General features: G+C 35.7%; 1 protein-coding gene across 2 annotated transcripts in view; it reads left to right on the top strand.

The window, feature by feature from the left end:
* The window catches only part of LOC100569275 (netrin receptor UNC5C), a 124,331-nt gene that overhangs the window by 62,511 nt on the left and 48,776 nt on the right, over positions 1–13,044 (top strand). For both annotated transcript variants that reach the window (XM_003245811.4, XM_008186743.3), the window contains exon 4: positions 8,456–8,734. In XM_003245811.4, coding sequence (XP_003245859.1) covers positions 8,456–8,734 — 279 coding nt within the window. The remainder of the gene's footprint in view (positions 1–8,455; positions 8,735–13,044) is intronic.

Here is a 13,044-nt window from a genome sequence, read left to right as displayed (position 1 = left end):
GTGTAATTTATTAACATCATATATTTCTTAGCTGTCTTTTGAAATCTCGGTCTACGTCTTTATCCAATTCCACGGAAAAAATGGCACTAAATTCGTCGTGTACACGTTTGAGGTTTATTGTCTGTGAAATTTGTTCGGGTGCGTAACTTTTATTTTCCACGCAAATGGCAAACATTTTATTTCTTTAACAAATCCTTTGAGTGGTTTAATGTCATTATTTCGATGTCATTGTGCCAGGAATATTTATTGTTTGAGTATGAAGAATATAATATATTATGTACTATTAGATATGTCACTGTGTACAATAATCGACTTAGTTACTCAAATACGAATAGGTATATGTACCTACTATAGGTACAAAACTTTATTTCGGTTTACGTCGGAGAAGATATTGCGTTAGATTGTGAAGATATAACTACATAAGTTGCAGAAATAGAAAAATATAACCCAGTATACCTGCTACGGAATTTTGCGGTACATTTCAAAACTATTCTTATATTATACATATAACATAGTATATAATATTATACACGTTATATAAATGTTTAATATAATTTTGTAAAATTAAATTGGAAACCCGTTGCTTTCGTTTAGCAGATTTATTTGTTTTAGTTAGAAGTGGAAAGCTCGAGAAAAAATAAAATTAAATAAAGGGTTGGCAAATCCAATTCAGGAGGTCTGGCATTTGTTCAATTAACTCCTTATTTCTTCTTCATATACGCAAACATAATAAGCCCAGTACCTTCCTCTTAAAGTTATTACTTTAGTCCACTCAAAAGAGAAAAAGATCATCCTGACAGGAACTGTTCGGAACGATGACGTTTTTCGGGATTGGATAAAAAAATATATATGTCGGTGTACCTACATGGCTACATGGTATACCTATATATATATGGATTACACATCACATACATGTGAATTGTACTGACACCTCGGGCAAACAGTGTTTGGGCGGTAACCAAGTGATATTGGACTAAGTGTAACACGAGCATTCACATAAAACACCTCTATACATTTCAATGTTTTTTTCCATGATGCGGATTTCTTATACAGTACCTACCTAATAATATAAACATGTTCGGTATTATTTATTTTTCTATATTCCCTAATTCCATTATCCTTTATGTGGTCTAAAACACGTTGTGTTACTTTAAACTAATGGGCCGGTATACCGGTATATACCTAGTTACAATACATTATTTTTGGGAACGTTTTATCTCGTATTCTCGTTGTATTTAAACTTAATTTATACATTATTATAATATATTATAATATTTCCGGTGTTTTCGACGTTTATTATACAGATACATATATTTTCATTAATTTAAAACAAGTTTTAAATAATTGATTTCTAAACGTGGTCAGTAAGAAATATGCCTATTAAAACACTTCCGCCGACGTTTGATATTTGAACAATGTATACCTACCACGTATGTTCAACAATGAATGGTAAATAGCGTTAAACGTTTCCTCTATATAATATTATAATAATCTACATAAAATACTGCTGCTACCGCGGATAGTGGGCAACCTAACCCAGTATAGGACATATGTCTAATATAGTATGTAGGTATATTCGGCAGTCGATTATTATTATTATTTTATTTTTTCAAGTAAGCTGCAATAGTGTACAAACGCCGACGATATCTGCGCGAAGAGACGCTATACATATGCATAATATGTATAATATATATGTGTCCGATTTCAATTTAACGCCACCGCACGAATCAGCTTGTCCAAAGCGCGTGAAATAATACACTCTTAATGGCTTATAATATTATAATATAATACGCGTACAAAACGATTTATTCGGGCGGCCACGTGTGTGCCGTGGATCGTGCCCCCGCGGCTCGAAGAAAAAAAACATATTGTATAATAATAAGAATAATAACGACGACGAAAAACGTTTACCACCGCACCGGACTTGATGAGATTTCACGGCCGCGCGCTGTCATAACACCGTCGCCGACGTAGAAAGCACTCGTCCCGCGAGAAAATAATATTATGTATACAACGACTCGGGTGAGCGTCGTCCGCGCGTCTATGTTAAATAACACACGAAACCGTGGAACTGCGGATACCGCGTTAAATAGATAATGTGAATCAATCGGCAAGGAGTTCGTTAGAAGTGTATTATAATATTTTACCGCATACGGTGTTAGCTCGAGGTGTTTAGCTGGCGGGTTATATATATAAGTGGTAAGGGCAATTTTGAAGAGAGAAAAAATGCATTATTATTATTATTATATCGTTCGATTTTTATCAATATTTTACAAAAAGCCCAGTTTATAACCAATACGCATCTATACATTAATATTATGGTTTTTCGTAATAATGCCTACTAACTTTGTATATCATTTATACCAAAGTATAAATAAATGCCCATTGACTGCAGATCGTAGGTACACTCGTTTCTCGTTATCTTAATTATTTATTTTGAAATTTCTTGTAAGCCCCGTCAAGTTTACAACATCAACTGTAACAAACGCATTTATTTTTTATTTTTTCGACGCGACTGCTGACAAATGTTTGCGCTGAAAATATGTTTATTTTATTTCCCATGTTGCTTGTGTCTGTGTGTCGGTGTAGGTGGGGAAGAGTAAAAATTATGTCACGATAAATGTATCTAATTTTTCCTGGATATGCCTATTTTCGCTCAAGTCTGTGCCTATACTGACTGCGTGTCATCGTCTGTCCAGTCGGCGAAACGACTATTCGGTTTAGGGCCACGACGTGCAGGCGATGACGAGACGAAATAGGACGACTATCCGACACCGGCTCGGTGAACCCGAGCACGACTCCTGTCTGGATGTTATAGAACGGACGATTCGTGTGATAATGAAGCGAAAACGGAAACGGGGAGAAAATCTTTAGATACCTATAGGTATACATACTTGTGTGCGCACGCAGAGAGAGCAGAATGCGTTTTTAATTGGATTCCGAATGCGAGAAATCATCCAGCGCGCTCTCTTGGTTAATCAGCCGTGTAGGTATATAATAATAATAATGTTGTTATTATTATTATTATTATATAAAGGTATAGGTAGTGTAGGTGTATGCAATTATTATTATACATGTTTAGTCGTTGCGGTATTGTCATTTTCTGCCGACGACACGTTAAATAACGCGTAGTTAAGCTTCGGAGTCTTCCCCCATCCCCGCTCCCGTAGCCTCAAACTCGCTTTTCGTTTATGATAATATATTATATAGGTATATAGCTGCTGACAAAGACCGTACGTGAAACAAAAAAAAGCCCGTATATAATATAATAATATATAGGTACACTCAAAGGGATATATTTTTGTATATATATATATTTGTGTATGATATTTTTTTAACCACCCTCCCTTTTTTGTGCTCCAACTGCAGAAATTCGATTATCGTATCGATTCGAAAACGCGGCGCGTCCACTATAGCTCTAGACGAGCGAACGACATTTACATAATTGGCGTTTCTGCTGTCGCGTCGTATATTCGTCACTATAATTATTATTAGCGGTCGGGCGGATTTCGCGTAACAGAAGGTATACGCTCTGAAAACCCGATCGGCCGATCTGTAGATCGCAATCTTCATCATATTATATTGTATTATCGTAGTATATAATAACGCTCCTTCGTGTTTTTATATTTGTCTTTTTTTGTAACTCTCCCCACGTGACAACGTAATTTATCATTTTCCAGCTAGCACGTCTCGCCGGTCATTTTAGATTTAATGCGCTTTAAAGTTGACCCTCCCCCCCCCCAGCTGTATATAGATAATGATATATTATACACATGGTATAAATTCAATAACGCTCGACTGTGTGTAAGATTTGCAAAGCTAATTAATTCTACCCAATCGTATAAGTTTTATCGTTGGAGTTCATATATTATGTGCCGTTCAAAAGTACGCTATAATATGTATATGTGCATCACATTATATACAACTCGAAAACTAAACTCACAGAACTTTAGACTCGTTCGTTGTAATAATATTATATACATTCCTACCACCAACCCCATCACTCCTCCATACATCCCGCACGATCTGTTATAATTCATAAAGGTATACACATTGTATTGTTATTATTGTTATATTATGTAATCGGTTGTGGGAGACGAACTGGGTCCGCCTCATCACAACGTCACGTCGTCGCTTCGCGAGCACCCGTCAGTGTTCTGTGCCTATATTATGTGAAGTTTAGTGACCCGCCACTTTGGGTTTACTTTGGTTTCTCGTGGCGTGCGCTCGGCAAAACATAATAGTGTTTATAATAATCGTGTCGCGTTAAAACGTCGGTCGTTAATCACCAACTATATTATTCGTAGCCTGTGCTGCTGCCGTAGTCGTTCATCAAAGGAACCTTATATTATATTATTATTATTGTTATGTGTGCGTTTGCACACAAAAGAACGCGGGAAGCGAACACAATTAACACAGTAACTAGAGGGACACGAAAATAAAAAAATTGTTACCATACTAATAATACGCGCGCGTTAGCTAAACGAGACAAATTGTCTTCTTCCTTGTGCAGTCGCCGATCGCGGACGTAGGTCGCAACAGACTCTCTCTATATATATATACACGCACATCTACTATATAGCCTATAGGTGTACCTATATTCAAGAATCGAATGACTTCCTGTTATTCGAATTTAATAAATTGGTAATTTGCCTGGCATAATATTGCTTAGCACAAAATATTACGGGCTGATTGCCTTTGTCGTGCGTTCTGTAACAGTAACTGAAAGTTTGCAAATATGTAGGTAGATAATACACGTCATATTGACTATTATGCAAGTATATAAACGAGTCTACACGAGGCGAGGACAAATAAACAAAAAAACGAGGACTACCCAATAATTTAATTTTGTTTAAAAAACAAACACCGTGTGTTGGTCAAAATAAAATATTGACTTGGCAGATATATATTTCGAATTATTTTGTTGGTTTTATGTAAGTGTATACATTTACGAATTATTATACGCTATATTCTATATGTCTGTCCGTCTTATAAATATATTTATTAGTTGAGTAAATTGTTTTAAAAACACAATGATTTTTGTCATAAAAAAGTCTACACTCTTAATTTAGATTTTAATGATAGGTATTATATAACAGTTTTAGGCTTTTTTTATATGTAGATGCGTATTGGAATTTATAAATATAATTATAAACCCATATATATTATGTGATATTTGAATGATAAAAAAAAGAAAAAATGATTTGAATAATCAAACACAGAGTTTGTTTAATAACATTTTTTATTCGGTCGGAACCGCGCACCGCTGTAGCACACCGCATGCCAAAGACTTGCGGTCGACAAACACATAAATATATACATATATATTATGTATGAGGACATGAGTTTTTTTTTCGGTAACACCATATAGGACTCACTGTAATCCTAAACCTTCATCGCATAACAACCGTACCGGATTATTTTAACCAGCCGGAACAGTAATAGAAGTATACACTATTTAGGTGTCGCATTATCGTGCGTGTAACCCCAAAGCGGATACGCATCTCTTATTTTCCATACTTTTTGTTCTCCCGGTGACTATATTATACACCTATATAATATAATGTAATATACTAATACCATGCGCTGCAACTGCAGCAGCAGGAGCAGTACGCATGGACTGTCGTCATCACCACCGCGCCATAACACACACAGACCCCAGTAATAATATATATTATGTTTAGGATTTTCGAACCAGTAGCATTAGCATAAAATTTATAACACAGCTCTCTGTTAGTATAGTATCGTAGTAGTTTTTTCACCCGAGGATAAAAATGTACGTATTCTCGTCGACTCCCATTTTCGTTATTGTTGTGTGTGTGTTTGACGCCCACAAAAATTATACATGCCTAATAATAATAATAAAAATAATAAAAAAAACTCAGTTCTTTTGTCACACGACGGGGGAGGTAAGACGTCGTCGTAGGTACCTACCGACTGAATCGATCCGGTCGCGACAGAAGAGGTTAGGTCATCGCGACCTATTATAACTATTATTATTTTATAAATATTTCATGCGTTATATAGGAAGCGGCAAATGTTATATATATATATAACAGCGGGTTTTGCCGCTATAATATATATAAAGGTATTATTTTATAGGTATACCTATACTACCTATATTTTATATTATTATATCCTTCCGTATATAATAGTTCTCACTCGTGTCAACCGGCTGGTGGATTGAAGCCTGACGTTGATTTATTAACTGGAGCTGCAATTAAGAGGGTTGGAGAAGTAGAGAGAAACTGAACAGTCTACACACACACACACACACACACACACACACATACTGTCGTGCAATGCTGTGTATTTGATCTGATAAATTATTGGCAATATAAACTCCGGTGGACGGGTTTTTTTTCTTTCCCTCTTTGTCCTCTTAACTCGCTACGTTGTTGCTTTTTTTCTTATTATTCTTTAGTGTTTTTTCCTTCCTTCTTTCTTTCTCTCAAATACTTAGGTACAATAATTTGATTTATACCTTAAAGAAGAAAATAAAAGTAAACATCTTGAAGAAAGTCTTCGACTTTATAGCGACGGATTCCACACTGCGAACGAGGCAGCTTCGTTTCGTCATCGTGTCGTCTTTAGCTATATAGTATGTAGTGTAGTACCTACGGTCAGGTCGGATGGTTTTTTTAGGCGTTGTCGTTTTAGTAGCCGGTTTCGATTAATCTTCGACATCATCAATCAAAATCTATTGTTATTTACTTTTACACCTCATGCGAAGCTCCTTGTTCGACCGAATTCATTACCTGTATTTGTACGTGTCGGGCGACAGAGTAATCGACTTCCCTCCCCCATTGTCGGGTGTTATATGTATATATTTTTTTCATTAATCACGTCTCAGACAATACGAATTCCATTACTACCCATACCGGCGGCACGCGGGAATAATACGGTTTCAATATAAATCGTTCGATGCCGTTCGTCGTCGTCGTCGTCGTCGTCGTCGCAGTCGTCGTCCGTGTCCTATATGTATACTATATACTCTACGCCTATATAATATATATACCTAGGTATCCACTCGTATATTAGAGTATGTATATTATAAATACACAGTACGATAATAACAATAATGTACTCATCCGACAACAAAGACCCCAAAGGCAGGTGCACCACTGGACTCGACTATATTGCGGTCGACCGAAACTATACATATAGAGTGTGTAGATATATACCTACACATAAGGGTTACCAATACAATATATATAATAATATTATATACGTATATACCTCGCTCTGACGCCGCCGCCGGACCCATTTCAGTGCGTCTATACGTTTGCTGCAGAAGAGTATATCCTTAGAGGAGGCACACATTTACATTAAAACACACACACACACACACACACACACACTCGCATATACATGGTGTGTGCAGAGTTTTGTGTATATGTCGTTTCGGGAAAATAATATGTATAAATCCTTCCTTAAATATACGGTGTAGGCATGTTTGCATAGGCTTAATGGGTCGTCCCGCCCGAGAACGTATAGTGCATATATATATATATATATATATATGTATGAAGTGAAACGGGAAACGGTCGTTTTTGTTTTGTTTCGTGCGGTGAATCTGAGCCGATGTATATGTTCCGCGGTCTCTGTCGCAGCGGACGGATACCGCCGCCGCTCCCTCGGAAACGCTGCGTCGTTGATTGATTGTCTCCCGGAATACGCGCGCGCTTCTCCGCACGGAGCACGCATATGTCTTTCGTATATTTGTGTAATCCGTATGACTAACAAAATAAACAGAGTAAATTATACACACGGCGAATGCGACTGCAGCCACCGTGACATGAATGCGGGCAGTTTCGCTAAAAAAAAAAAAAAATAATAATAATAATACACACATATTCGAGAGGAGGGCTCTATCGTTAATGCGTTTCAACATCGATATAATATTATATTATACACGTACGTTTTCATTGTATCGAATTTCGTTGTTTTTCGTTTAATGCGTGGGACCGATTTCTATATACATAATGTTATTATAGCCCGGAGAGTATAATGTTTATATATATATCTATTATAATATATATATATAGTCTCCGCCTCGCCGTTATATTTTGTCGTGCACATACATATTATATATAATATATATGCGCTTATGGGCATTGTATATAATACGTGAGTATGATATGACATTATATATAATAACACAAAACTATATAATATTATATTATAGACGGTGTATTTACGCGAGTAATGGAATTCAGGACGAAATCGCCTAAACTAAACAATATTGTATAATAATAATATTATGTGGATCCCATGACTTGGCGCCGTGTTATATAGCGGGAGAGAGAGGCATTAGCAGTCGCGGTCGTCGAGTTTTTAGTGGTGCCAAACATTTTTAGATTAATGTTTTATTTTTGTATATTATATATTTATTATGTGTACCTACCTATATTGAGTGTAACTTAAACGTGGTTTTTTTTTGCTTTTTTTACAGACCTGAAGAAACCGTTCACGTCCGTACCGTATTCGGTGAGTGTGGAAACGGACCGAAACGTTGAGCTCCGATGCCTGCCACCGGACGGCGTCCCACCACCCCGGGTGTACTGGCTACGGAACAACGTGGCCATCGAGCCAGACAACAACATGATCGTGTCCAGCGAGGGAAACCTGTTGATCGGCCAGGCCCGACTGCAGGACACGGCCAACTACACATGCGTGGCCGAGAACGTGGCGGCCAAGAGACTCAGCGACCCGGCGCTGCTCACAGTTTACGGTGAGTTTTCTTTTGCAAGTGTTATAATATTATGCTATTATATATGGCATGCGTGTACGTCGCGTGGTTGGGCGTGGAAGTATAACAAGATCGTTCTCGTTATAAGATTGTATTGAAACTTTGAAGTATATACCTATCAATGTAGCACTTGGACCACGTGTATACGTAGCCGGTATAAATAAGCTCCTATACTATTATCAATTTATAAAAATAGCTAGAAGGTAGGTACCTACCTATATGGCAAGTACCTACGATCTATACCTAATCACAGTTAGCTGCAGTAATAGGGAAGTGAGTTTAATGCACTAAAAACCTATTAAATATAAGCATGCACTTTTACTTTTAAAATTGGCGCATTTTGGTCAGTACAATTTATTTTTTTGAATTAAATCTTTCCAATTTACAATAAAGTTCAAATTCAAGTTCTTATGAATATATATGCCTAGCTGATTTGGATATCTTAAAATAACAATAGTAAAAACTTAATTATACTTCTTTAAATGTCAGCTTTATTGAATACTAAAATTGAAATAATTTACAATTTTTTTAAATCTTTAAGAGTTTAAAAAATAATAACCAAAATATTTTAAAAATGTTATCATGTCTAAAAAATGCCAACATTTCTAGTATAATTAATATTGAGTAAAACTATAAAGTCTCAACAGTCATTTATTTCTGAAGATTCTTTACAAAAAAACCTATATCGATTTTGTAAAAAAAACTGGTATTAGTGGAAATATTCACTACATTTTCCCACTGGTACCTATATATATTACTAGGAATTCTCTACTTTTCATCAAGTACCAACTAGATAAAATTTTCTCTTGGGGAAAAAAAATTGCAAATGCATTAATTGAACTGGCTACCGTTACCTGCTCACTGCTACATTTCCGCTTCACTTCGTTGATATATTACTATATATAGATGTAGATGTAAGAGATCGTATATCTACCCATATATTCGAATTACGGACGATTTGAGTCTCGACGATTTTCCAGTAGTCAAAAACGCATTTTCCGGGAGAGGGACGCTCTGCTCGCGTGTGGTCGTCGATACCTATATATAGTTTATAGGTTGTAAAAACCTGCGATTTTTTCGATTTTTATCGCGCTCGCGTTAACTTCTTCGGGTCTCCGACAACGCGACTGAAATCGACGTCCGTGTTCCGCTCGTCAATATATAATATACGTGCGTATATAAGAAATACAACGCGTCTACTACCGAGGAGCGGTTTATTGCCTGTTGCCCTTCTGTGCGCGCATTTGTGCGATGGATATTTATTTTTTATTATTATAATTTTTTTCCCGGCGCCGACCGCCGTTCTTTAGCGACCAGTGGCGGCGGCGGATCGTAAAATAAAAGAGCGCACATTGACGTTATGTGCACGCATATTTCGTACGTGTATATAATACGATATATATATATTATTATATATAGTTTTAAAACGAATATATAGGTCGTGTACATGTAGATAATAATATACATGGTATATATAAATATATAATATACTACACAGTATTATAATACAGTAGTGGTAGCCCTTCTTCGCGTTCTATGCAAACACGCTTCGCCAATATCGTGTGCCCGTCATAATAAATTTACATCCACCGTCACGACGACGATGGTGCGTGTGTGTATATGCGCGTTAGAATTTATTTTATATACTAGGATGAATCCACCGCCTTATGTTATATATAATATTATTATTATTATTATTATACGTGAGCCTGGCCGTATAGCTGCAGTAGACAGCGTATTTTTCGATCAGTCGTCGATCTTGTTTATCGACGGCGGCAGTAGCGAAAAAAAACCTCATCTGCTTTTCTCAGCACGAAATATAATATAATGTTTCGGATTGCGTTTCGGCGTTTATTATTCACAAGCTAGATAAAAGATTTTGTATGTATACACTTTAAAAACCACTCTCGAGGTCAACGACGTAGAAAACGGCATGAAAAACGAAAGGCCGTTGATATACTACCTCTATATTAATATATATAATACAACACGCATATTATTATTTAATAATATATTATTCTAATAAACTATAATATATACGCGCGTTCGAGATGAGGCGTATCTTGATAATATTCCACTCCTCCCGTTTACAATTATTAGCATCATAATGCGCGTGGCTTCGTGTATGTTTCCTTTTCGAAGATATTATTGTGAGCGTATTACACGCGGCTGTGGGTTTATGGGTTAGGTTATTTCGTTTCTTTGATGAAACCAAACTCGTGAATAATATCGCATCTTAAAACTTGGAATTTTTCTTTTTACAATTTTTTACTTCGAATCGAGATTGATTTAATTAAATTATTTATCATTATGTTCCTGTAAAACGCATTGCACGCGATATGTACATATTATATTCACACGCATTCATCATTAGATGATAATATAGCTGATATATTATATATTTTGCACGCGTGATTAAAAAACTGTGTTGTAAATCAGAATGGATGGGCCAACTTCACAAGTTCAAAAGTTTATAGCTGCCACCTGAATGACTTGAAAATCGTATGAATAGGGACTTGCAAGTACGTACTTACTAACCACTAGCTTTCGTTTTAAACGGCCGATTTCGAAGTTCTGGGTCTAAATAGGTGGGGCTATGGGGAAGTTGGTTTAGTTTATATATTTTTGATTTCACAGTGATAGTTTGGACTTTCACGTTTTAAAAAATAAACTTTCAAAGAACTTTAAAAATAAAGGCATGAATTAAAAAAAATTGTGGTTCTTATGTGGGCCAACTTCATGAACGTTTGACATAAGTAGGTATATATAACATATAATATACCTACCACTATATAAATACAACACGTATTATATAACAAATATAACATTATTATTTAGTAATATATTATTCTAATATACGCGCAGTTGAGAGGAGGTGTATCTTGATAATATCCCGCTTCGCCCGTTAGCAATTATTAGCATAACAATGCCTGTACCTATATATGTTACCTTTCCGAAAATATTATTTTGAGCGCATTATACACACTGCTGTGGATATATGGGTTAGTTTATATTCTTTTTTTTATGGACCCGTAAACCAAACTCGTGAATAATATATTGCGTCTTGACACTATTGCAATTATTTTTTACAATTTATTATTCCGAATCGAGATTGAATTAATTGAATTATTTTTATTATGTCCCTGGAAATGCATTGCGCACGATATGTTTATACGTATATACTATGTGTATTATATTTATACACACGCACTCATGCATCTAATATTATAGATATATAATATTATATTATGTTTTGTACGCGTGATTAGAAAACGGTGTTATTTACTGCACTTTATATTATTATGAGTATTATTATAGTCATCACAAAAACATTAAACAAATAAACATAAAAATCAAATGAAAAGTATAATATTTTTATGTATGGTATAGGCCCCTTTATATTATATGTGTTCTTCGAAAAGGTATAAATAAAATAATATTTTTTTGTTTCCTATATAACGGTTTTACGATGATGGTTTTTAACTATTAATTCGAAATGCAATAATACAACTCTCGAAGGTTTGCACCTGTCGTCGCTTTCGTTCGTTTTCTTTTTTTATGCCCGATTTTTAATCTTTTTCTTTCTCTCTTTTAATCAACAGTGACTATAGATTTTCAACATACTTTTAATGGTGACCATAAATTGCCTAATGAAAACAAATGATTTTACTTGGACGTTGTTTCTATGTAACATTAGGTATATTTTAAAGATAAATAGTTTTAAAGATACTCGTGAAAAAAAAAATTGAATGAATATTATTTTCTTTCGTTAAATCATTTGTTCGTTTATACTTTATAGTCTCATTAGCGATCGCTGGTCTAGTTAGACACTCCTTTAAAGTAATGGCCTATAAAAAATTGCGTAACTTTCTCGATGGATTTTATTCGAAAAACAACATTAAGTGTGTATAGAAAATTATTCTAAACCTACATATTATACAACACGAAGTTTTACCTCGGCCCCGCCCACGCGCATCCACGCACGTGATATATATTATATACTTATAAATAAAACGTTTCGCCAAGGATATATACCAACGACGATTTGTATTCAAACGTTTTACCCGGTCGTATTTCACGGTTCCCCCTTAAAACAACCAGCTACCACTACCGCCACCAACGACAACTACACCGCACCTACACTCTTCCGGCCACTGTTTCGGAGTAAATCTTGGTGGGAGGGGGCAAAGTCGTTTTCGCGGAAAAACGACTCTATTACGGCGACTGGTTACCGCGGGTTTGGCAGCCGGGATATATAGTATATACGCGTGTATATATATATATACACCGTG

Source organism: Acyrthosiphon pisum, chromosome A1 (assembly GCF_005508785.2).
Source record: "Acyrthosiphon pisum isolate AL4f chromosome A1, pea_aphid_22Mar2018_4r6ur, whole genome shotgun sequence".
Taxonomy (NCBI): domain Eukaryota; kingdom Metazoa; phylum Arthropoda; class Insecta; order Hemiptera; family Aphididae; genus Acyrthosiphon; species Acyrthosiphon pisum.
The sequence above is the reverse complement of the archived record's forward strand: the minus strand, read 5'-3'. Positions and strand labels throughout refer to the sequence as shown.